This window comes from Hemitrygon akajei, chromosome 7 (assembly GCF_048418815.1).
Source record: "Hemitrygon akajei chromosome 7, sHemAka1.3, whole genome shotgun sequence".
Taxonomy (NCBI): Eukaryota; Metazoa; Chordata; class Chondrichthyes; order Myliobatiformes; family Dasyatidae; genus Hemitrygon; species Hemitrygon akajei.
Window position 1 is genome coordinate 122,605,847 of NC_133130.1, and position 27,630 is coordinate 122,633,476.

The 27,630-nt window shown below is 48.8% G+C and overlaps 1 protein-coding gene across 1 annotated transcript in view; it reads right to left on the reverse strand.

Annotated features, from left to right (window-relative positions):
* Positions 1–27,630, reverse strand: part of LOC140730882 (tricarboxylate transport protein B, mitochondrial) — a 195,840-nt gene that overhangs the window by 127,185 nt on the left and 41,025 nt on the right. Inside the window, exons 2-4 of the mRNA XM_073051870.1 lie at positions 10,323–10,430; positions 8,748–8,847; positions 3,536–3,674 (exon numbers count right to left, since the gene is read on the reverse strand). Of these exons, the coding sequence (XP_072907971.1) occupies positions 3,536–3,674; positions 8,748–8,847; positions 10,323–10,430 (347 nt within the window). The remainder of the gene's footprint in view (positions 1–3,535; positions 3,675–8,747; positions 8,848–10,322; positions 10,431–27,630) is intronic.

A 27,630-nucleotide genomic window follows, 5' to 3' on the forward strand; every position in this document is an offset into this window, starting at 1 on the left:
AAACCCTCAGCAGTCAGACACACTGTCCAACCCTGGCACCGGGACAGTCTAAACCCTCAGCAGTCAGACACACTGGGTCCAACCCTGGCACCAGGACAGTCTAAACCCTCAGCAGTCAGACACACTGGGTCCAACCCTGGCACCGGGACAGTCTAAACCCTCAGCAGTCAGACACACTGTCCAACCCCGGCACCGGGACAGTCTAAACCCTCAGCTGTCAGACACACTGTCCAAACCTGGCACCGGGACAGTCTAAACCCTCAGCTGTCAGACACACTGTCCAACCCTGGCACCGGGACAGTCTAAACCCTCAGCAGTCAGACACACTGTCCAACCCTGGCACCGGGACAGTCTAAACCCTCAGCAGTCAGACACACTGTCCAACCCTGGCACCGGGACAGTCTAAACCCTCAGCAGTCAGACACACTGGGTCCAACCCCGGCACCGGGACAGTCTAAACCCTCAGCAGTCAGACACACTGTCCAACCCCGGCTCCGGGACAGTCTAAACCCTCAGCAGTCAGACACACTGTCCAACCCTGGCACCGGGACAGTCTAAACCCTCAGCAGTCAGACACACTGGGCCCAACCCTGGCACCGGGACAGTCTAAACCCTCAGCAGTCAGACACACTGGGCCCAACCCTGGCACCGGGACAGTCTAAACCCTCAGCAGTCAGACACACTGGGTCCAACCCTGGCACCAGGACAGTCTAAACCCTCAGTAGTCAGACACACTGTCCAACCCTGGCACCATGACAGTCTAAACCCTCAGCAGTCAGACACACTGTGTCCAACCCTGGCACCGGGACAGTCTAAACCCTCAGCAGTCAGACACACTGTCCAACCCCGGCACCGGGACAGTCTAAACCCTCAGCAGTCAGACACACTGTGTCCAACCCTGGCACCGGGACAGTCTAAACCCTCACAGTCAGACACACTGGGTCCAACCCTGGCACCGGGACAGTCTAAACCCTCAGCAGTCAGACACACTGTCCAACCCTGGCACCGGGACAGTCTAAACCCTCAGCAGTCAGACACACTGGGCCCAACCCTGGCACCGGGACAGTCTAAACCCTCAGCAGTCAGACACACCGTCCAACCCCGGCACCGGGACAGTCTAAACCCTCAGCAGTCAGACACACAGTCCAACCCTGGCACCGGGACAGTCTAAACCCTCAGCAGTCAGACACACTGGGCCCAACCCTGGCACCGGGACAGTCTAAACCCTCAGCAGTCAGACACACTGGGTCCAACCCTGGCACCAGGACAGTCTAAACCCTCAGCAGTCAGACACACTCTCCAACCCTGGCACCAGGACAGTCTAAACTCTCAGCAGTCAGACACACTGGGTCCAACCCTGGCACCGGGACAGTCTAAACCCTCAGCAGTCAGACACACTGTCCAACCCCGGCACCAGGACAGTCTAAACCCTCAGCAGTCGGACACACTGGGTCCAACCCTGGCACCGGGACAGCCTAAACCCTCAGCAGTCAGACACACTGTCCAACCCTGGCACCGGGACAGTCTAAACCCTCAGTAGTCAGACACACTGTCCAACCCTGGCACCGGGACAGTCTAATCCCTCAGCAGTCAGACACACTGTCCAACCCTGGCACCGGGACAGTCTAAACCCTCAGTAGTCAGACACACTGTCCAACCCTGGCACCGGGACAGTCTAAACCCTCAGCAGTCAGACACACTGGGTCCAACCCTGGCACCGGGACAGTCTAAACCCTCAGCAGTCAGACACACTGTCCAACCCTGGCACCGGGACCGTCTAAACCCTCAGCAGTCAGACACACTGGGTCCAACCCCGGCACCGGGACAGTCTAAACCCTCAGTAGTCAGACACACTGTCCAACCCTGGCACCGGGACAGTCTAAACCCTCAGCAGTCAGACACACTGTCCAACCCTGGCACCGGGACAGTCTAAACCCTCAGCAGTCAGACACACTGGGTCCAACCCCGGCACCGGGACAGTCTAAACCCTCAGCAGTCAGACACACTGGGTCCAACCCCGGCACCGGGACAGTCTAAACCCTCAGTAGTCAGACACACTGTCCAACCCTGGCACCGGGACAGTCTAATCCCTCAGCAGTCAGACACACTGGGTCCAACCCTGGCACCGGGACAGTCTAAACCCTCAGCAGTCAGACACACTGTCCAACCCTGGCACCGGGACAGTCTAAACCCTCAGCAGTCAGACACACTGGGTCCAACCCTGGCACCGGGACAGTCTAAACCCTCAGCAGTAAGACACACTGGGTCCAACCCTGGCACCGGGACAGTCTAAACCCTCAGCAGTCAGACACACTGTCCAACCCTGGCACCGGGACAGTCTAAACCCTCAGCAGTCAGACACACTGTCCAACCCTGGCACCGGGACAGTCTAAACCCTCAGCAGTAAGACACACTGGGTCCAACCCTGGCACCGGGACAGTCTAAACCCTCAGCAGTCAGACACACTGGGTCCAACCCTGGCACCGGGACAGTCTAAACCCTCAGCAGTCAGACACACTGTCCAACCCTGGCACCGGGACAGTCTAAACCCTCAGCAGTAAGACACACTGGGTCCAACCCTGGCACCGGGACAGTCTAAACCCTCAGCAGACAGACACACTGTCCAACCCTGGCACCGGGACAGTCTAAACCCTCAGCAGTCAGACACACTGTACAACCCTGGCACCGGGACAGTCTAAACCCTCAGCAGACAGACACACTGTCCAACCCTGGCACCGGGACAGTCTAAACCCTGAGCAGGCAGACACACTGTCCAACCCTGGCACCGGGACAGTCTAAACCCTCAGCAGACAGACACACTGTCCAACCCTGGCACCGGGACAGTCTAAACCCTGAGCAGGCAGACACACTGTCCAACCCTGGCACCGGGACAGTCTAAACCCTCAGCAGTCAGACACACCGTCCAACCCTGGCACCGGGACAGTCTAAACCCTCAGCAGGCAGACACGCTGTCCAACCCTGGCACTGGGACAGCGTAAACCCTCAGCTGTCGGACACACTGGGGATCCCAGCACCCAGGGATGCATTTGTCCCAAGACTACTCTCGTAGCCTGGGTGAGGAAGAAAGACTGGGAAGGAGGGGGAAGCAAGTGGGATGGTGAATTACAAATGTCGGAGAAATTATTGGAACAGGGATGATTGGAAAGGGGGGAGCAACTGGAAAGGGGAGGGATTTATTAGGAAGGTACGGGGGAAGGATTGGGAAAGGGGACGGCCGGCAAGGGGGAAGGATCGGGAAAGTGGATGAGGAATGATTGGGAAGGAAGATGATTAGGATGGAGGGGAAGTTGGGAATGGGGAAACATTCCAGAAGATAAATCAAACAAAATGCAGCTGGCTTTTTAATCCCCTGAACAAGTTCACTGCCACATGAGTAAATGGGAGATTCACTAAACCTCCTATCGAACTCTATGTCCCCCAGATGCTGCCTGACCTGCTGAACATACCCAGCACACAGCACTTTCAGCTCAGATGCCCAAATCCACAGTTTCTCTTCGATCAGTCACTGAATTACCTTGACTGTCTCCATCGGACACACGACCAAAACGGCCTCGAACACCCCCGCGCCCAGACCACACACCAGGCTCTGGCGGCTGCTCAGCTTCCCCTGCTCGTCCCGCAGTTGGTTACTCAGAAACTCGAATGTCCCGAACCTGAGTGAGAGCACAGCGTCTGTTCAGCCACCCTGCGTTTACATAGCTCCGCTAGCAAAGCCGGAGTGTTTAAATCCCGGCATAGGAAAGTGTTGCGGGTGGAACTGAGGGTGGGGCTGGATTATGGAGTGCAGGGGAAACTCTTCTACTGCCCACAGGGGCAGGACTGCAGGATGGGATGGGTTGTAGGGGGATAGTATTTCATGTTACAGACATACATACTTTATTGATCCCGAGGGAAATTGGGTTTCGTTACAGTCGCACCAACCAAGAATAGTGAAGAAATATAGCAATATAAAACCATAAATAATTAAATAAAATGTTAATCATGCCAAGTGGAAATAAGTCCAGGACCAGCCTATTGGCTCAGGGTGTCTGACACACCGAGGGAGGAGTTGTAAAGTTTGATGGCCACAGGTAGGAATGACTTCCTATGACGCTCAGTGTTGCATCTCGGTGGAATGAGTCTCTGGCTGAATGTACTCCTGTGCCTAACCAGTACATTATGGAGTGGATGGGAGACATTGTCCAAGATGGCATGCAACTTGGACAGCATCCTCTTTTCAGACACCACTGTCAGAGAGTCCAGTTCCACCCCCACAACATCACTGGCCTTACGAATGAGTTTGTTGATTCTGTTGGTGTCTGCTACCCTCAGCCTGCTGCCCCAGCACACAACAGCACTTCACCAAAGAATAAAAGGAATAATCTGCCCTTAGTTGATGACCGAGTTGTAGTTCACCATGGCAACCACCATGGCAACCACCAGGCAAAATCAAAGAGAGAGTCAGCACAGAACAGTCTCTTCAGCCCACAAAGCCTGTACTATCACACACCCATATTTTCCAACTCAGATTCAGAATTTACCTCATACACATTGAGACACACGGTGAAATGCTTCATTTGCATTAGCAGCCAGCACAACTCCTGTGAGACCCCCAAGATCATCACACAACAACTACTGAAGATGGACGACAGCTTACTGGTGGCTCATAAAGTATTTTAAATACTTTATCAACAACACTTTTTCTGTGGTTAATTGTGGTAAACCATCACGGCAAACAATGAAGAGACGAACAAAGGTGAGGCTGAATCGAGGGTCAAAGCAAGGAGGCACGTTTGAGAAGAAGTGGTCGGAGCAAGGTTGAGGCAAGTTCAAGATGGAATTGGAGTTGCAGAGGAGTTTCTGAGCCCATCCCCCTAAATGGAGAGTGAGGTTGTGTCGATCTAAGCACCAGGCCAATTTGGAAAGGTCAGGTATGGGCCAAGATGTGACAGTGGGGCCCAGACCCAGGCCCAGAGCACACTGATGCAGCGGGGCACAGGCCTAGAGTATATTGATGCAGTGGGGCCCAGGCCCAGGCCTAGAGCATAAAGATGCAGTGGGACCCAGGCCCAGGCCCAGAGCATAATGATGCAGTGGGGCCCAGGCCTAGGCCTAGAGCATAATGATGCAGTGGGGCCCAGGCCCAGAGCATAATGATGCAGTGGGATCCAGGCCCAGAGCATAATGATGCAGTGGGGCCCAGGCCCAGGCCCAGAGCATAATGATGCAGTGGGGCCCAGGCCCAGGCCCAGAGCATAATGATGCAGTGGGATCCAGGCCCAGAGCATAATGATGCAGTGGGGCCCAGGCCCAGGCCCAGAGCATAATGATGCAGTGGGATCCGGGCCTGGAGCATAATGATGCAGTGGGGCCCAGGTCCGACTGTGAGAAACAACCCGGTGCTTGAACAATTTAAACGCTGGGCCAGATGCAATGAAAGGGCAGGGCATTGGGATCAGAGGCGAGGGTCAGGCCGGTTCTGCTCACTACTTCTCGACATTCACTGCATGGATGCTGAGGCTGTGGGCCTGCTCTAGCTGTTCCGGACTTCATGATGATTTGCCCTACTGTGTGACGAACTGAGGCTGAGGCTGTGGGCCTACTCCGGGCTTCATATCTATGGATTCACTGTCACTCTAAATGCTATCTGCTGGCATGATTTGTTTTTTTTTCCCCTCTCTCTGCACATTGGGTGCTTGTTGGTCTTTTTTTTTTTAAATGGCTGCCTGTAATGAGATGAATCTCAAGGCTGTAAAATGTATACAGACGTACTTTGAACCAAAGGTGCAGAAATCTCCCTGGTTTTATTTAAAATTTCTGCTTTATTTCTGATTTCCAGCATCTGTGGTCTAGAGCTTCTCATTGTTTAATTCGTCATTTCTCATTTTCCAACTGGACCTGGTAGAAATGTACAAGACTTTTAGGATTCCCCGAAGGTTAATTTGCAGATTGAGTCTGTGTAAGGAAGGCAAATGCAATGTTAGCATTCCTTTCAAGAGGACTAGAACATAAAAGCAAGGATGTAATGTTGAGGCTTTATAAAACACTGGTGAGACCTCACTTGGTGTATTGTGAGCAGTTTTGAACCCCTTATCTACAAAAAGATATGCTGACACTGGAGAGGGTTCAAAGGAGGTTCACAAAAATGATTCAATAATTGAATGGCTTGTCATTTGAGGAGTGTTTGATGGTTCTGGGCCTCTACTCACTGGAATGAGGTGGGGAGAAATCTCCTTGAAACCTATTGAATATTGAGAGGCCTTGATAGAGTGGATATTGAGAGGATGTTTCCTATGGTGGGAGAGTCAAAGACCAGAGGGCACAGCCTCGGAATAGAGGGACATCCTTTCAGAATGGAGATGAGAAGGAATTCCTTTAGCCAGAGAGTGGCGAATCTGTGGAATTCATTACCATGGACGGCTGTGGAGGCTGAGTCATTGGGTTTATTTAAAGCAGATGTTGTCAGGTTCTTGATTGGTCAGGGCATAAAGTGATACGGGAAGAAGGCAGAAGATTGGAGCTGAGCGGGAAAATGCATCAGTCATGATGAAATGTTGGAGCAGACTCGATGGGCCAAATGGCCTAATTCTGCTCCCATGTCTTATGGCCTTAAGTAACTGAAAGGCATAGTAGCTACAATCTTTCTCCCATGGCTGAAATGTCTAATACTGGAGGGCACACATTTAAGGTGAGGGGGGTGGGGGGGGGGGAATTCAAAGGAGCTGTGTGGGATAAGTTTCTTCCCCACATAGAATGGTGGGTGCATGCCAGGACTGGCAGAGGGGTCAAATATGACAGAGACTCTTTAGAGGTCCTTAAGCAAATGTACACACAGATGTACAAGCAAGGGGTATGGATATTTTATAGGCAGAATAAATTAGTTGAGTGAGTCATTTAATTAGAAGCGCAAGAGAATCTGCAGATACTGGAAATCCAGAACAACACACACAAAATGCTGGAGAAAATGCAGTTCAGGCAGCATCGATGGAAATGAATAGCCAGTCAGCATTTCAGGCCAAGACCCTTCAGCAGAACTGGAAAGGAAGGGGGAAGACACCAGAATTAGAAAGTGGGAGAAGGGAAAAGAGGACTCGCCAGAATGTGACAGGTGAAACCAGGGGGCAGGAAAGGTAAGGAGCTGGAGAGGAAGGAATCTGATAGGAGAGGGGAGTGGACTGTAGAAGAACGGGAAGGAGGTGTGAAGAGGTAAAAGGTCAGAGTGGGCAATTGCTCATCACTTTCTAGCTGTCCTCCTTCCCCACCTTTTTGATCTGGTGTCTTCTCCCTTCCTTTTCAATCTCAGCCTGAAATGTCGACTGTTTATTTATTTCCATGGATACAGCCGGACCTGCCGAATTCCTCCGGCACTCTGTGTGTTGCTTTGTTTAATTTCACAGCCTAAAGGCCTGTGCCTGAGTCATACTGTTCTACTTTATGGACGATTGGGCTGCCACACATTCCAGCACAAACTCTGCATGCCCACAATCACAACAAACAAGCCCGAATCCCACTTTCCCAACATTCCACTACTCGAGGCCCGTTAATCTACCGACCCTACATCTCCTTGGGAGGTGGGAGGAAACCAGGGAACTCAAAGGGACCCACGTTAGTGTGTCACAGTAGCATCGCAGTTGACGTAAGACTTCACAGCAGCCGGCTAAAAGATCAGGGTTCAATTTTAGCCACGACTCCTCCACCTCCAATATGATCCCACCACCAAGCACATCTCCCCCTCCCCCACTTCCCGCAGGGATCGCTCCCTACGCGACTCCCTTGTCCATTCGTTCCTCCCCACTGATCTCCCTCCTGGCATTTATCCTTGCAAGCAGAACAAGTGCCACACCTGCCCCTACACCCCCTCCCTCACTACCGTTCAGGGCCCCAAACAGTCCCTCCAGGTGAGGGGACACTTCATCTGAGAGTCTGTTGGGGTCATTTACTGTATCCGGTGCTCCCAGTGCGGCCTTCTGCACATCAGTGAGACCCGATGTGGATTGGGAGACCACTTCGCCGAGCACCTACATTCCCTCTCCCTGAAAAATAGGATCTCTCAGTGGTCACCAACTTTAATTTTACTTCCCATTCCAGCATGCCTCCTCTACTGTCACACTCAGGATGGAGGAGCAACACTAAGTTCTGTCTGGATAGCCTCCAAGCTGATGGCATGAGCATCGATTCCTCGAACTCCCAGTAATGATCCCCCAATTTCACCATTCCCCACTCCTCTTTTGCACAGTACTGCATATCTAATAATAACAATACAGAAGATTCAAAAGCCCTAGTTCACTCCACCTTTCCAACTCTATTGTTCTGTGATACAGGGACAGTTTATCCCCAGAAATGTTCTTAATATCAATCAGTGCCAAGTTCATTGGTTCAATTTAATATCAGAGAATATATCCAGTATACAACCTGAAATTCTTACCCGTCACAGACATCCACAAAACCAAAGAAATACCCCAGAGAATGGATGACAGGAGAAAGTTAAAACCCCACGCACAGGCAGAAGCAAAAGCATCAACCCCCCCCCCCCCACCCACCATGTAAGCAACAGCAAAGCCCCCAGAGACCATGATCTCGGTCCATTCCAACACTTCGACATCTCAGACCGATCTCTCCGAGAGAGATATCGATCCTACCACAGCGAGAGTCGAGATCTGAAACAAGGTGCGGGGCCACTTTTGGGGAAACGGGGGTGGGGGGGGTGGTGCGAAGGCCTGAGTGTACGGACTGTACCGTGAGCGTACCTGACCGCTGCCTTGGGGATCGAGCCATAGAGCAGAGAGCTGAGCCCCCGGTACAGGCCCTTCACCCCATGCCCCTGTACCGTCTGCTTCACACAGTCACCTGCAAGACACAAGAACCACGTGAAAAGAACTCCCCGCTGTTCTCCAGCCTTACCTGCACCAAATGGGGCCCAGTGGGAGGTACCTGAGGACTGGGCAGATCGTGTCCCAGGTCAAGCCTGACACCATTTCCGGCTCCGGAGCAGTATCAGACCTCTTGAATCACTTATTTTCTCTCCCAACCCCATTCTCCCTCCCTTCTCCCCATAACATTCGACACTCTTTATTTACGTACCTATAAACCTCCATCCAATGAGCTGGCCTCCACAGATGTTTGGGGCAATGAATTCCACCGATTCTCCACCCTCCGGCTGAAGGAATTTCTCCTCATCTCTGCTCTAAAGGGTCCTAGGTTCTCCCTCTACAGGAAATATCCTTTCCATCTCGGCCTTTCAATTGGGGAACTGCTTTGGCGAGCACCTCCACTCCATCAGCCAAACATTTCAATTCTGATCCTCGTTCCCATTCCGACAAGTCGGCCATGGTCTCTGCTTCTGCTACGATGAGGCCACCTTCAGGGTGGAGGGACAACACTTTAGACTCTATCTGGGTAGCCTCCAACCTGATGGCATGAACATCGATTTCTCCTTTTGGTAAAATAATGTTTCACTCTCCCTCTGCTTTTCCTCTATTCCTCTCCCTGGCTTCTTATCTCTCCTTTCCCCTCCTCCTTCCTTTTCTCCTATGTTCCACTCTCCTCTCCTATCAGATTCCTTCCTCTCCAGTCCTTGACCTTTCCCACACACCTGGCTTCACCTATCACCTTCTAGCCATCCTCCTTTCCCTCCCCCCCCCCCCCAAATTTTTATTCTGGCATCTTCCCCCTTTCCTTTCCAGTCCTGAAGAAGTGTCTCAGCTCGAAACGTTGAACCCTCACTCATTTCCATCAATGCTGCCTGACCTGCTGAGTTCCTCCTGCATTTTCAGTGTGTTGCTACCAACATTCAATAGGCTTCAATGACATCTCCCCCCATTCTTCTAAATTGCAGCAAATACAAGCCCAGAGCCATCAAGCACCCCTTATATTAACCCCTGCATTCCCAGGATCATTGTCCTGAACCCTCTCCAATGCCAGCACATCCTGCTAGCAATAATCCAAGTGCGATCTGACCAGTGCCTTATAAAGCCTCAGCATTCCACCCTGACTTTTACACTCCAGCCCTCTCTAAATGAATGCTAATGTTGCATTTACCTTCCTCACCACTAACTTATCCTACAAACTAACCTTTAAGGGAATCCTGCACGTGGACGCCCAAGTCCCTTTGCTCTTCCAACTTCTGAATTTGCACTGTTTAGAAAATAACCTACAGCTTTATTACTTCAATTATAAAGTGGGGTTGGGTTGAGCTGTTCTCCGATCTTGCACTTGATGATGTCTCCTCAAATGGTGACGAAACGCTTGCAAATGGATTGGCAAGGTCAGAGAACAGCTCAACCCACCCTGTCAAATGTGCTGAAGACCAGCGGAATCCTTACCAATGCCTTTGTAGCGAGGCGGGTTTGCCCTCTCATCCAGCTGCAGCTGCGTCTTCACGTACTCCGTGGGGAAGGTGATGCAGATCTCGATGCCTCCTGCAATTCCACCTGCACAAGACCGTAAGGCATACCAGCAGAATTAGTCCATTCAGCCCATCCATCATGGCTGATTTACTATCCCTCTCATCCCTATTTTCCTGCATTCTCCCCATAACCTATGACGCCCTGATTAATTAAGAACCTATCAACATCTGCTTTAAATATACCCAATGACTTGGCCTGCGGCAAAAAATTACACAGATTCACCACTCCCTGGGTAAAGAAATTCCTCCTCACCTCCATTCCAAAAGGACTTCCTTGTATTCTGAGACTGTGCCTCTGTTTCCAATAGTGGCAGAGTCCAGGACCATTCTTTCCATGTCCACTCTACCCGGACCTTTCAAAATTTGATATGCTTCAACGAGGTCCCTCCTTGTTCTTCTAAAACCCAGTGGGTACAGGCCCAGAGCCTCAAATGCTCCTCATACATTCATCATCATCATTATGTGCCCTGTCATATGACATCATCTTTATGTGCCGTGTCTTATGACGTGGCCGATCGTGGTCTTTCCATGAACATCACTGTTCTTGGCAAGTTTTTCTACAGAAGTGGTGTGTCATTGCCTTCTTCTCCGCAGATGGGTGACCCCAGCCATCATCAATACTCTTCACAGATTGTCTGCCTGTGTCTTCAGTGGTCACATAACCAGGACATGTGATCTGCACCAGCTGCTCATATGACCATCCACCACCTGCTCCCATGGCTTCATGTGATCCCGATCCAATCGGGGAGGGTGGAAGGGGACTAAACAGGTGCTGCCCCTTGCCCAAGGGTGACCTGCAGGCTAGCAGAAGGAGCTCCTTACACCTCCATTGGTAGAGGCAGTTTTCAAGTACGATCAGATATTCTCTTGTCCTCATTATGACTTTGCACCTATTGTCTGCCTGCACTGTGCATTTTCTGCAACTGTAACATTTTATTCTGCTTTCTGTTTGTTTTACCTTGAATACCTCAAAGCACCACTGATCTGTAGGAACATAGAGGTTAGGGTAACGCTCTGCAGCACCAGCAACAGGCGTACATTTCACTCTGCTGCCTTTAAGAAGTTTCTCTGTTCTCTTTGTGACGGCGTGGGTTTCCTCTGCTCTCCTCTCCACTCCAAAACATACCGATTAAAATTACTAAGTCTGGGCATGTCACGTTGGTGCCAGAGGGTGGTGACACTTGTGGGCTGCCCCCAGCACATTGGCCATTGGCACAAATGATGCATCTCACTGCATATGACAAAAAGCTGACTTTTTTAAAACTCCAATAATCCAGCCGTACTGGGATTTGTTGGTGCTAGACTAGGCCTACCACTATTGGATGCTGCTGTGCATTTAACGTTACAGTAACGTTTGAGTGTGCATGTGCGCGAGTATAGGTTAAGAGTTCTTGTTCATTTAAATAATTTATTACATCTATAAATATGTGAATTACACATGTCAACACGCTACCACGTGATGCGTGCACACCTTGCTTAAACACTAGGTTAGACTGACAATTCAGACTCTGGGTCTTCATTTGAATGAGTTAAATCTTTTTGAAGCTGCAAAATACAACAGTGGTGACGAGGTATTTTTACAAATGAACCCGAGACAGCTACCGACAACAAGGAATGGCAAGTTAAAAAAAGATGCACCCCCTACAGACACAATTGAGTTTTTTTAAAAGTCAGTATTGTAAGAAATTGGGGTTCGTATATCAAGTAGCAGGTGATAATAACCATAAAAAGCAGCACCAACATCTGGCTACATCTGTGTGAACATTATGTAAGACGACATGTAGTGAAGACATGAGCACATTGCCAGTGACAATCCCCACTGCTGGTGCTCCTGCAGCGAGAGAACAGCTCCTTTCAATTACATCAGGTTCCCAAAGCGACAACACTCACATTACCCCAGCAACGGCACACGACACACCACCTCTTGCACTGATGCTGTCTTCGTTTTCTCCCCACTCCCCACCCCACCAGTCTTTTTCTCTCTTCACTGTCTGGTGTAATTCGAAGTCAAAGTTTATCGTCAAGTACACGGGTGCACCGGTGCAATGAAAAGCTTACTTGCAGCAGCATCACAGTCCTGTGCAAATTGGCACCCATGTACAACTTTGGCACATTACTGCAGTAATTTTATGCACTGCACTGTACTGCTGTCACAAAAAACACAGATTTCATGACATATGTGAGTGATGATAAACCTGATTCTGACATGGGTCTCTATTGTGGACTGAGAGTGGGAAGGGGGAATCATGGTTGGGAAAAGGGGAAGGGAGCCTTAAACACCAGAGAGCCGAATGTTTGGAATCAAGTGACCTTGTCTGGTGTCTCAGGACTGGCACAGCCCTGGCACCACTCCTCTGCCACCTGCCCCACTCCTGCGGTGCTGCACCCTCACTATTAAGCTGCTCTCTACTCTACCTTGACAAATACAGCGCTGTGCAAAGGTTGTAGGCACCTGAGCTATATATCCGTGCCTAACATTTCCCACAGGACTGTAGAATAAGATGAGGAGTGGTTTATTTTTAATTTGTTTAGAAATACAACATGGTAACAGGCCTTCCAGGAGCTCACTCTGCCCAAGTACACCCATTTGACAAGTTAACCCATTCATCTCCCTTCCAACCGTGGGAGGGAACCAGAGGACACAGCAAGTCACGGGGAGAAGGCAAAAACTCCATACAGGCAGCAGCAGCAATTAAACCTGGGCACTGTAACAGCATTCGCTAATCACTATCAGTCCGTGTGTGGTGAACTACATATACCTGTCTGGACACGCCCCCCCGCTGACTGCTCCTGTGGCTCCTCCCACTGACCCCTGTATAAAGGCGAATGGAGGCACTGCTCCTCCCTCAGTCTCCAGGATGTTGTGTGGTGGTCTCGTTGCTAATCGTGGTCTCTTGCAGCTAATAAAAGCCTATCGTTCGCCTCCCGTCTCCGAGAGTTATTGATGGCGCATCAATTTTATTAGCTGCAATTTTAAAACATGGAGAGCATTTTACGACCAGATAAATTGGACATTGATACTCAAGCTCCAGAAGCAGCCATTGCCTTTGAACTCTGGCTTGCATGCTTCCAATCGTACCTGGAAGAGATTCGCGTGACTGAGCCTGCTACCATGCACAGAGTTCCCTTCTCCAGAGTCAGTCCGCGGGTATACTCCCTGATCAGAGACCTGCCGACCTACCAAGGGACACTGGACACCCTCAAAAGACAGTACCTGTGGCCGGTGAACACCGTCTACGCGGGACATCGCTTAGCGATGCAGCGGCAGCGGGCCGGAGAGTTGAGTGCTGAGTTTGTCCGGGCCCTACAGACACTCGTGCTGGCCTGCGACTGCAGGGGACTGACGGCGGAACAGCATGCAGAGCTCCTGGTACGAGACGCCTTCGTTACGGGGATCAGGTCAGTGTACGTGCGCCAGTGGCTGCTGGAAAACGCCGATCTTACCTTACAGTCGGCGATCGAGCTGGCCAACACGCTGGAGGCTGCTCTGCACAACGCTGATGCTGTCCAGCCGCGCAATCTCCCGCCGGTCCTATGAACGCTGCAGACCCCACAAACTGCCGGCGAATCGACCACAGCTCCTGCCACTCGCGAGTCCGTGAACTCCCCACCACCCTCCAGCGAATCGACCACGGCTCCTGCCAGTCGCAAGTCCGTGCAGTGTTACTTCTGTGGACTCGAGAAGCATCCCCGAAAACGTAGCCCGGCCCGAGAAGCGACCTGCTCCAGCTGCGGAAAGAAGGGCCACTTCGCCAAGGCCTGTAAGTCTAAACCACGAGCGGGGTCGAGCAGCGCGGGGGTCGCCATCTTGGTCGCCACCATCTTGCCTGCCTGGATGGGGGCAGCCATCTTTGTGGGCGTCACCTCGCCCTGCCTCCGACCCACGGGTGCTTACCGGGCACCAAGACGGCGATTCAACTCTGGCCTCCGTAACCCTCGACCAAAGCGCTCCACACCAGCTCACAAGGTCAATGATGGACATCCTGGTGGAGGGGCACAGGACTAGCTGCCTGTTTGACACAGGCAGCACTGAGAGTTTTATTCACCCGGACACGGTGCAACGCTGCGGACTCGTGACATGGCCGGTAAGCCAGAGGGTCACCATGGCTTCTGGATCACATTCCACAGACATCCAGGGGGGTTGTGTAGCGACATTGGTGGTGCAGGGCACAGAATATCGGGACTTTGCATTACTGGTCATGCCTCAACTGTGTGCCCCTGTGCTATTGGGGCTCGACTTCCAGAGCCACCTGAAAAGTGTGACAATGGAGTATGACGGGCCCCTCCCATCAATCACTGTCAGAAATCCTCAGTTTTGTGGGGCTTCATCATATACCCCGCTACTGACCACACACACACACCAACCCGCACATCCCACCCAGCACCATGCCAACAGCTGCGCTACTGACACCACTTGCAGCCTCTCCACCCTCAAGATCCCTACCCCACCGCTGTTCGCCAACCTGACCCCCGACTGTAAACCTGTGGCAACTAAAAGCAGGAGGTACAGCGCGGGGGACAGGGCCTTCATTCAGTCAGAGGTGCAGCGGCTGCTCAAGGAGGGGATCATTGAGCCAAGCACAAGTCCTTGGAGGGCCCAGGTGGTCGTTGTTCGGACCGGGCAGAAGAATAGGATGGTCATGGACTATAGCCAGACCATCAATAGGTTCACGCAGCTTGACGCGTACCCCCTACCCCGCATCGCGGATATGGTCAACCAGATAGCTCAGTACAAGGTGTACTCGACAATAGATCTGAAATCCGCTTATCACCAGCTCCCCATCAGCCCAGAGGACCGCCCCTACACCGCCTTCGAGGCGGGCGGCAGGCTCTATCACTTCCTGCGTGTCCCCTTCGGTGTCACAAATAGTGTCTCTGTCTTCCAGAGGGAAATGGACCAGATGGTGCCAACTGAAGGCCACGTTCCCATATCTGGATAACATCACCATCTGCGGTCACGACTGGCAGGATCACGACACTAACCTCCAACAATTTTTCCAAGTGGTCAAAGCTCTTAACCTCACCTATAACAGGGACAAGTGTGTGTTCGGAACCACCTGACTTGCTATCCTTGGGTATGTCGTGAAGAACAGGGTCATTGGCCCTGACCCCGACCGTATGCGCCCCCTGTTAGAACTCCCTCTTCCCACCACCCTCAGAGCCCTCAAACGGTGCCTGGGCTTCTTTTCCTATTACGCCCAATGGCTCCCTCACTACGCAGACAAGGCCTGCCCCCTGGTCAAGTCTACCGCATTTCCCCTCTCTGCTGAGGCCCGCGCGGCCTTCAGCCGCATTAAAGGGGACATTGCCAAAGCAACGATGCATGTGGTGGACGAGACCATTCCCTTCCAAGTAGAGAGTGACGCCTCCGATTTCGCGCTTGCCGCTACCCTCAATCAGGCAGGCAGGCCGGTAGCATTCTTTTCTCGTACCCTTCAAGGCTCTGAACTTCGGCACTCCGCGGTGGAGAAAGAAGCCCAGGCCATAGTGGAAGCTATTAGGCACTGGAGGCACTATCTCGCCGGCAAAAGGTTCACCTTGCTGACCGACCAGCGCTCAGTTGCGTTCATGTTCAGCAACCAACAGCGGGGCAAAATCAAAAATGATAAAATTTTGCGGTGGAGAATAGAACTCTCCACCTACAAATATGATATCCTGTACCGGCCTGGAAGGCTCAATGAGCCCCCTGATGCCCTATCCCGGGGAGCGTGTGCCAGCGCGCAGCTCGACCAGCTATACGCCCTTCATGCAGATCTTTGCCACCCGGGGTCACCCGACTTTACCATTTTGTGAAAGCCCGGAACCTTCCTTACTCCCTTGAGGAAATCAGGACGATGACCAGGGACTGTCAAGTCTGCGCTGAGTGCAAACCGCACTTCTACCGTCCTGAACAGGCACAACTTGTCAAGGCCACCTGCCCCTTTGAGCGACTGAGTGTTGACTTTAAGGGCCCCCTTCCCTCCACCGACCGCAATGTCTACTTTCTCAACATAATCGACGAGTACTCCTTTGCCATCCCCTGCCCCGACACCACTGCCACGTCCGTCATAAAAGCCCTGCGCCAGCTCTTCACCCTGTTCAGATATCCCAGCTATATCCACAGTGATAGAGGGTCCTCCTTTATGAGTGACGAGCTGCGCCAGTACCTGCTGGCTAGGGGCATTGCTACTAGTCGGACCACGAGTTATAATCCCCGGGGAAATGGACAGGTGGAGAGGGAGAATGCCACAGTGTGGAAGGCCACACTTTTAGCCCTTTAGTCAAAGGGGTTGCCGGTCTCTCGATGGCAGGAGGTCCTCCCCGAGGCACTGCACTCTATCCGCTCCCTGTTATGTACGTCCACCAATGCCACCCCTCATGAGCGACTCTTTTCTTTTCCCAGGAAGTCTGTCACTGGAACCACCCTACCGGCTTGGCTGACGTCCCCAGGGCCAGTGCTGCTCCGGAAACATGCGAGGAGCAATAAATACTCCCCGCTGGTCGAGAGAGTTCACCTACTTCATGCGAACCTCCAGTATGCCTACGTGGTCTTACCTGATGGGCGGGAGGACACGGTCTCCGTCCGCGACCTGGCACCCACAGGAGCATCAGACCCCTACCCTGAACGCTCCACGGTGACTATGAACCCTGTACCCACCGAGGTGTATACCCACCTGACACCGCGCACACCAAGCCCTACACAGACTCCTCACGACACTCCCTTACCGGGTGCCTCGCACACGCATGAGGGATCACTGACGCCTAGTGGGCTGACACCTCCAGTCAGGCCGGAGCCAGCACAACCACCGTCACTGGTGCAATCACAGCCGGTGCTACGTAGATCGCAGCGACAGACTCGACCACCTGATAGACTTAACCTGTAAATATACTTGTAAGAAACTTTGCCCCATGGGGACTCTCTTTTAAAACAAAGGGGGGGCGAATGTGGTGAACTACATATACCTGTCTGGACACGCCCCTCTGCTGACTGCTCCTGTGGCTCCTCCCACTGACCCCTGTATAAAGGCGATTGGAGGCACTGCTCCTCCCTCAGTCTCCAGGATGTTGTGTGGTGGTCTCTTGCTGCTAATCGTGGTCTCTTGCAGCTAATAAAAGCCTATCATTTGCCTCCTGTCTCCGAGAGTTATTGATGGTGCATCACCGTGCCATCCCTTTTACAAGAAAGTACACAATTAGAAGAATGTCCTTTTTGGTGCAAGGTGATCCAAGTGGTCAGTGTTGCTATACTGTACTGGGTTTTACTGGCAAGTTCAAAAACCCAAATGGCTGCAGAGAAGTAGCTACTTAATTAGCTATTGATTGATTTATTGACTCAATTTATTAATTGAGTTACTGTGCAAAACAGACCCTTCTGGTTATTCAAGCTGTGCTGCCTAGCAACCCCCAATTTAATCCTAGCATAATCACAGGACAATTTATAGCGATCAATTAACCTACCAACTAGTATGTCTTTGAACTGTGGGAGGAAACCGGAGCACCCGGAGGAAACCCACACAGTCACGGGGAGAACGTACAAACTCCTTACAGACAGCAGCAGGAATTGAATCCGGGATGCAGTACTGTAAAGCCTTGTGCTAGCCACTACCCTACTGTGCCACCCTAATATATTTATAACAATTAATGTATAATTTATATTTAATAATACAAATATTATACTTAGTTCCAATTATTATTGTAATAATTATAATTCATTTATAATCTATACGTGTTGCCTGTTACCTGTGTGTTTTGATGTTGTTGCAAGATTTCCAATGTCCTTGCACCTCCCCACACTGGTGCACATGACAATAAACCCAACTTGACTTGAGAACAGTACAGCACAGGAAAAGGCCCTTCTGCCCACTATGTCTGTGCTGACCATGACACTAATTTAAACTGCACATCTGCCTGCACGTGGTCCACACCCACCCATTCCCCGTCTGTCCACGTGACTGTCTAAATGTCTCATCGGCAACCACCAACTCCCCTGGCAGTGCTTTCCAATGTAAAAAAATCTTGCCTTGTAAATCTCCTTTAAATATTCCCCTCCCTCTCTATGCCTTCTTTAACAGTTTTATGTAACACCGGTGTAGTGCATGTTTTATCTGGTGTGACTCTTTATGAGAAAATCAAATTATATAGTACTACTCTAGGTGCAAGTAGGCCATCAGGAGTCAGTAAATAGAAACACAGAGTTCTGGAAGCAAGTTCTGTTTACATAAAAAAACAAGGTATACAAAATATAAGAACAAATCAAAATTCCAACACACTCTGAAGTTCCAGATCTCAGATATCAAACAAAAACCAAATTCCTGTTTAGTTAGAATCAGTGACATTCATTAGAATAACCTTTGTTATTCCAATTTCTCTAATTAATTAGATTAGTGTTATGCTCTATTTAAAGGTTTACAGACTAACCTTTCCTTTTTATTTACACCTAGTTAATTAGAAACTAATTGAATCCTTATTCTTAAGTATTATGGTTAACTTCAGTTTCAGTCAGTATCTCTACAAATTCAAATATTATATCTATACCACTTAACTCTTCACGACAATTCCCCAACCACGACTTTTAAACAAAGTAAATCTCATTCAATAACTTACCAGTCTTTGTAAAAATAATCAGTTCTTACAGATAATCAAATTCCTGTCAAATGAACATAAACTTGTACATCCAACCATATTAAATCCTTTACATCATTAAACATTTCATTGACAGATAATGTGAAGAGTATTGGTCCCAACACAGACCCCTATGTAACACCAGTAGTGATAAGCAGCCAACCAGAAAAGGATCCCTTTATTCCTGCTCTGTCTCCTGCCTATCAGCCACTGCTTTACCCATGCTAGGATCTTTCCTGTAATACTATGGGCTCATTGCGTGTTAAGCAGCCTCGTGTGTGGCACCTTGTCAAAGGCCTTCTGAAAATTCAATTTCATAACATCAACCAATTCTCCTTTGTCTATTCTGCTTGCTATTTTCAACAAAAAATTCCATCAGATTTGTCAGGCATAGTTTCCCTTCCCATGCTGACTATAACCTATTTTATCATGTACCTCTAAGTAATCAACTCCAACATCTTCCCAACCACTGAGGTCAGACTAACTGGCCTACAGTTTCATTTCTTCTGCCTCTCCTTTTTGGAAGAGTGGAGCGTCACTTGCAATTTTCCAGTCATCCAGAACCATTCCATAATCTAGTGATTCTTGAAGATCATTACTAATGCCCCACAATCTATTCAGCCACCTCTTTCAGAACCCTGGGGTGTAAACAATAGACAATAGGTGCAGAAGTAGACCATTCGGCCCTTCGAGCCTGCACCGCCATTTTGAGATCATGGCTGATCATCTACTATCAATACCCGGTTCCTGCCTTGTCCCCATATCCCTTGATTCCCCTATCCATAAGATACCTATCTAGCTCCTTCTTGAAAGCATCCAGAGAACTGGCCTCCACTGCCTTCTGAGGCAGTGCATTCCACACCCCCACAACTCTCTGGGAGAAGAAGTTTTTCCTTAGCTCTGTCCTAAATGACCTACCCCTTATTCTCAAACCATGCCCTCTGGTACTGGACTCTCCCAGCATCTGGAACATATTTCCTGCCTCCATCTTGTCCAATCCCTTAATAATCTTATATGTTTCAATCAGATCCCCTCTCAATCTCCTCAATTCCAGCGTGTACAAGCCCAGTCTCTCTAACCTCTCTGCGTAAGACAGTCCGGCCATCCCAGGAATTAACCTCGTGAATCTACGCTGCACTTCCTCTACAGCCAGGATGTCCTTCCTTAACCCTGGAGAGCAAAACTGTACACAATACTCCAGGTGTGGTCTCACCAGGGCCCTGTACAAATGCAAAAGGATTTCCTTGCTCTTGTACTCAATTCCCTTTGTAATAAAGGCCAACATTCCATTAGCCTTCTTCACTGCCTGCTGCACTTGCTTTCACCTTCAGAGACTGATGAACAAGGACTCCTAGATCTCTTTGTATTTCTCCCTTACCTAACTCTAAACCTCCTGGTCCAGGTGACTTATCTACCTTTGGACATTTCAGTAACCCAAGAACTTTCTCCCTGGTAATGATAACTTCACACACTTCATGACCCCTGACTCTTGCAACTTCCAACTTACTGCTAGTGTCTTCCACAGTAAAGATGGATTAAAAAAATGCTTATTCAGTTCATCAGCCATTTTGTTGCCCCTTCCCCCGAACACTACATCCTTTTCCAGTGGCCTGATACCCACTCTCACCTCTCTTTTACACTTTATATATCCGAAGCAATTTTTGTTATCCTCTTTAATATTATTAACTAGCTTACTTTCGAATTCCATCTTTACCTTCTTAATGACTTTTCAGTTGTCTTCTGTTGGTATTTAAAAGCTTCCCAATCCTCTAGCTCTTGCTCTTATTAGATGCCCTCTTTCTGACTTTTACGTTGACTTTGACTTCTCTTGTTAGCTACGGTTGTGTCATCTTTTTTTTTAGAATACTTCTTCCTCTTTGGAATGTATATATCCTGTGCCTTTCAAATTGCTTCCAGAAATTCCAGCCTTTGCTGCTCTGCCATCATCCCTGCCAGTGTTCTTTTCCAGTCAATTCTGGCACCTCCGCTCTCATGCCTCTGTAATTCCCTTTACTCCACTGTAACACTGATACATCTGACTTTAGCTTCTCCTTTTCAAACTCCAGGGTGAATTTGATCATTTTCCCCCAAGGGTCGTTTAACTTAAGGTCTCTGGTTCATTGCACAACACCCAATCCAGAAAAGCTGATCCCCATGTGGGCTCAACCACGAGCTGTTCTAAAAAGCCATCTCGTAAGTACTCTAGAAATTCCTCCTGGAACCCAGCACCAACCTGACTTTACCCATCTATCTGCATACCCTATCACATTGTAACATGGCATGCAACTTTTATCTCCCGTTGTAATTTGTAGGCCACATCTTTACTACTGTTTGCGTTTAACTCCCATTAGGGGGATCTTTCCCTTGCAGTTCCTTAGCTCCATCCACAACGATTCAACACCTTCCAACCCTGTGTCACCTCTTTCTGATGGTTTGATTTCATTTTTTACCAACATAGAAACATAGAAAACCTACAGCACAATACAAGCCCTTTGGCCCACAAAGTTGTGCTTAACATGTCCTTACCTTAGAAATTACCTAGGGTTACCCATAGCCCTCTATTTTTCTAAGCTCCATGTACCTATCCAAAAGTCTCTTAAAAGACCCTATCGTATCCACCTCCACCATCATTGCTGGCAGCCCATTCCATGCACTCAACACTGAGTAAAAAACTTACCCGACATCTCCTCTGTACCTATTCCCCAGCACCTTGAACCTGTGTCCTCTTGTGGCAACCATTTCAGCCCTGGGAAAAAGCCTATGGCTCTCCACATGATCATTGCCTCTCATCAACTTATACACCTCTACCAGGTCACCTCTCATCCTCCGTCACTCCAAGGAGAAAAGGCCGAGTTCACTCAACCTATTTTCATAAGGCATGCTCCCCAATCCAGGCAACATCCTTGTAAATCTCCTTTTCACCCTTTCTATGGCTTCCACATCCTACCTTTAGTGAGGTGACCAGAAATGAGCACAGTACTCCAAATGGGGTCTGACCAGGGTCCTATATAGTTGCAACATTACCTCTCGACTCCTAAACTCAATTCCACGATCAATGAAGGCCAATACACCGTACACGTTCTTAACCACAGAGTCAACCTGTGCAGCTGCTCTGAGCGTCCTATGGACTCGGACCCCAAGATCCCTCTGATCCTCCACTTACCATCATATTTGACCTACAAAAACGAACCACTTCACACTTATCTGGGTTGAACTTCATCTGCCACTTCTCAGCCCAGTTTTGCATCCTATCAATGTCCCACTGTAACCTCTGACAGCCCTCCACCCTATCCACAACACCTCCAACCTTTGTGTCATCAGCAAACTTACTAACCCATCCCTCCACTTCGTCATCCAGGTCATTTATAAAAATCACGAAGAGTAAGGGTCCCAGATCAGATCCCTGAGGCACAACACTGGTCACTGGCCTCCATGCAGAATATGACCCGTCTACAACCACTCTTTGCCTTCTGTGAGCAAGCCAGTTCTGGATCCACAAAGCAATGTTCGCTTGGATCCTATGCCTCCTTACTTTCTCAATAAGCCTTGCATGGGGTACCTTATCAAATGCCTTGCTGAAATCCATATACACTACATCTACTGCTCTTCCTTCATCAATGTGTTTAGTCACATCCTCAAAAAATTCAACTAGGCTTGTAAGGCATGACCTGCCCTTGACAAAGCCATGCTGACTACTCCTAATCATATTATACCTCTCCAAATGTTTATAAATCCTGCCTCTTAGGATCTTCTCCATCAACTTACTAACCACTGAGGTAAGACTCACTGGTCTATAATTTCCTGGGCTATCCCTACTCCCTTTCTTAAATAAAGGAACAACATTCACAACCCTCTAATCCTCCGGAACCTCTCCCGTCCCCATTGATGATGCAAAGATCATCGCCAGAGGCTCAGCAATCTCCTCCCTCACCTCCCACAGTAGCCTGGGGTACATTTCATCTGGTCCCAGCGACTTATCCAACTTGATGCTTTCCAAAAGCTCCAGCACATCCTCTTTCTTAATATCTACATGCTCAAGCTTTGCATCACTACTATCACCAAGATCCTTTTCCAGAGTGAATACTGAAGTAAAGTATTCATTAAGTACCTCTGCTATTTCCTCCGGTTCCATACACACTTTCCCACTGTCACACTTGATAGGTCCTATTCTTTCACGTTTTATCCTCTTGCTCTTCACATACATGTAGAACGTCTTGGGGGTTTACCTTAATCCTGCCCACCAAGGCCTTCTCATGGCCCCGTCTGGCTCTCCTAATTTCATTCTTAAGCTCCTTCCTGTCAGCCTTATAGTCTTCTAGATCTCTAACATTACCTATCTCTCTGAACCTTTTGTAAGCTTTTCTTTTCTTCTTGACTAGATTTATTACAGCCTTTGTACACCACAGTTCCTGTACCCTACCATAATTTCCCTCTCATTGGAATGTACCTATACAGAACTCCACACAAATATTCCCTGAAGGTTTGACACATTTCTTCCGTACTTTTCCCTGAGAACATGTGTCCAATTTACAATCACCATCTCCAAAATGCTCTCCCACTGAGAGATCTGACACCTGACCAGGTTCATTTCCCAATACCAAATTAAGTACAGCTGCTCCTCTTGTAGGCTTATCTACATATTGTGTCACGAAACCTTCCTGAACTCACCTAACAAACTCCACCCCATCTAAACCCTTTGCTCTAGGGAGATGCCAATCGATATTTGGGAAGTTAAAATCTCCCATCACGACAACTCTGTTATTATTACTCCTTTCCAGGATCTGTTTCCCTATCTGCTCCTCGATATCCCTGTTACTACTGGGCAGCCTATAAAAAACATCTAGTAAAGTTATTGACCCCTTCCTGTTCCTAACCTCCACCCGCAGAGACTCCCATAGACAATCCCTCCACCTTTTCTGCAGCCGCGACACTATCTCTGATCAACAGTGCCACGCCACCACCTCTTTTGCCTCCCTCCCTGTCCTTTCTGAAACATCTAAAATCCAGCACTTGAAGTAGCCATTCCTGTCCCTGAGCCATCCAAGTCTCTGGAATGGTCACCGCATCATATCTCCAATTACTGATCCACACTCTAAGCTCATCCACTTTGTTCACAACACTCCTCGTGTTAAAATAGACACATCTCAAACCTTTGGTCTGAGTGTGTCCTTTCTCTATCACCTGCCTGTCCTCCCTCACACACTGTCTCCACTTTCTCTATTTGTGAGCCAGCCGCCTCTTCCCCAGTCTCTTCAGTTTAGTTCCCACCCCACAACTTCTAGTTTAAACTCTCCCCAACAGAGCAACACCACCCCCTCTGCCTTCCTGCCTGTCCTTTTGAAACAATGTGCATCCTTGGATATTAAGCTCCCAGCTACAGTCTTTCAGCCATGATTCAGTGATGCTTACAACGTCATAGCTGTCAATCTGCAACTGTGCTGCAAGCTCATCTACCTTATTCCATATACTACACACATTCATATACAATACCTTCAGTCCTGCATTCACCCTGTTTGATTCTGTCTGACTTTCTAAGCTACAACTCATCCTGTTGACTGCAATTTTACCTGTCAACAGCCCCATCAGATGTGTACAAGACTCCTCAGTACAGGATCAAAGTCAAGATTGAGCAGAGTTGTAAAAGGAAAAACCGTCATTCTTTAATGGGTTGGTAGCGTAGCAGTTAGCACAACATTATTACAGCTTGGGGCACACCAGAGATCGGAGCCACATCTTGCTCCATCTGTAAGGAATTGGTCTGTCCTCACGGTGGAATGTGTCGGCTTCCTTCGGGTTCTCCATTTTCATCCCACTGTCCAAGGACACACCGGGTAGGTTACCAGGTCATTGTAAACTGTTTCGGGATTAGGTTGGGGGTAACAGGGTTTGTCGGGGGAATTACTGGGTGACATTGGGGCAGCACGGTACCGTAGTGGTTTACAGTACCAGTGACATGGGTTCAACTCCAACCGCAGTCTGTGAGGAGTTTGTACTTTCTCCCCGTGACCTCATGGGTTTCCTCCGGGTGCTCCAGTTTTTGCATCGGCTGTTAGGTTATTTGGTCATTGTAGACTGTCGCGTGATCGGGGTATTGCTGGCTGACGAGACTCAAAGGGCTGTTCCACATTGTATCAACTCAGTAAATAAAGATGTTAAGAGGAATGGCAAGATAATTTATTTGTTTCACTACAAGCAAAGAATAATGGCAAAATGAAAATCTACTTGTTTTCTGATTGGTTGTAGGGTGGGCGGGATCCAGATAATGGATATGTTGGGTGAATGGCCAGGAGCAATGAAATTCATTCACCATGGTGAGGTTTGATTGAGGAGCAGTTAGCTTGGTGGGTGGGGTTCCCTCTGCTGAGTCAGGGTGATGCAGAGAAACTCCCAGGGACAGGAGCACATAATACAACTGGTGGATTTAAGGGTAAAAAAAAACAATATGGGAATCATATATATGCCTCCAAAGCATTTGGCATGGACTAGAAGGGCTGAGATGGCCTGTTTCCGTGCCGTAATTGTTATATGGTTATAAATCATAGCCGAGACATGGGGTTTTGATTGCAAAGGGAGCTGGAAAAGGCGTGTAATAAGGGTAATGACACAGTTGTAATGGGGGACTTCAATGTGCAAGGGGATTAGGAAAATCAAGTTGGTGTCAGATTGTAAGAGAGAGAATTTGTTGAAGATGGCTCTTTAAAGCAGCTTGTGCTTAAGGCCTACTTGGGGAAAGGCTATCTTTAATACATAATCTATGATAACCCAGATCTTATTAGGAAGCTTAATGTAAAGGAACCTGTAAGAGACAGTGATCATAATGTGATTGAATTCATACTGCAATTTAAGTGGGAAAAGCACAAGTTACACGTATCAGTATCACAATGGAATAAAGAGAATTACAGAGGCGTGAGAGAGGAGCTTGCCCAGGTGGAGTGGAGCAAGATACTGGCGAGGATGATGGCAGAGCAGAGGTGGCTGAAGTTTCTTCAGAATAGTTCACACGGTGCAGGATAGACACGTTCCACAGACGAAGTAGTTCTCAAATGGCAGGGGTGGGCAACCGTGGCTGAAAAAGGAAGTTAAGGACTGCATAAAAGTCAAGGAAAGGGCATATAATATAGCAAAAGTGAGTGGGAAGGAGAAGATGAAATTTGAGGGCAGACTAGCCAGTAATATAAAGCAAGGTGCCAAAAGTTTTTTCCAGTTATATAAAGAATAAAAGGGAGGTGAGAGTTGATTTTGGACCACTGGAAAATGATGCCGGTGAGGTAGTAATGGGGGACAAAGAAATGGCAGATGAACCTGATGGGTACTTTCCATCTGTCTTCACTGGATAAGACACTAGCAGTGCGCCAGAGATCCATGAGTGTCAGGGAGCAGGAGTGAGTGCCATTGCCATTACAAAGGAAAAAGTGCCAGGCAAACTCAAAGGTCTTAAGGTGGACAAGTCACCTGGACCAGATGGACTACATCCCAGAGTCCTGAGAGAGGCTGCTGGAGAGATCATTGGTCATGAACTTTCAAGAATCACTTGATTCTGGTATGGTTCTGGAGTACTGGAAAATTGCAAATGTCACTCCACTCTTTAAGAAGTGAGGAAGGCAAATGATAGGCTAACTGGCCTATAATTTCCTAGCTTCAGTGGTTGGGAAAGTATTGGAGTCTATTATTAAGGATGAGGTGTCAGGGTACTTTGAAACTAATGATAAGACAAAGTCAGCATGACTTCTATAAAGGGAAATCTTGCCTGGCAAATCTGTAAGAGTCCTTTGAGGAAGTAACAAGCTGGGTGGACAAAGGTGAAGCAGTGGATGTCATTTACTTGGATTTTCAGTAAGCATTTGATAAGCTGCCACACATGAGGCTGCTTAACAAGATAAAATCCTATGGCATACATACTGGCATGGATAGCAGAATGGCTGACAGACAGCTGGTGTGATCTTTCATTGATTCTCATATGGTTTTTATTCTATAGAATTACTGAGTACGCCCACAAGAAAATTAATCTCAGGGTTATATTTGGTGACATATATTTACATTGATAATAGATTTACTTTGAATTTTGAAGAGGTGTGACTTTTAGAGTAACACACACAAAGTGCTGGAGGAAATCAGCAGGTCCGGCAGCTTGCATGGAGAGGAATAAAGAGTCAACGTTTCAGACTGAGACCCTTCACCAGGACTGGGAGAATCGGGTGGGGAGGGGATGTTGGGGAACTTGACGGGAATACGGGGAGTATTAAATGGATGCCACTTTAATAGGAGTTATCGATGGAGAAAGCAGTGAAGAACATGGCATATTGAGTATGCCTGCAAGAAAATGAATCTTGGGGTTGTATATGGTGGCATACGTGTACTTTGATATTAAATTTACTTTGAACAGAATCACAACCTTCCACAGGGAATTGGATGTAATGGGATTTTATATAAACTGTGAAAGCCTGGGCGACCTCAAGCCTTTTCTCTGCGCTCCCAGTGACCAACCAGGGAGATAATGAAGTTGCAGAGTTGCATGAGTCAGCACATAAGAGGAGGAAACAAGATTCTATTGGCTCTCTGTACACCACCTACTGCACACAGTAAAACAAATATGGGGCCCAGCAAACTAACCTCACTGTTTCCGA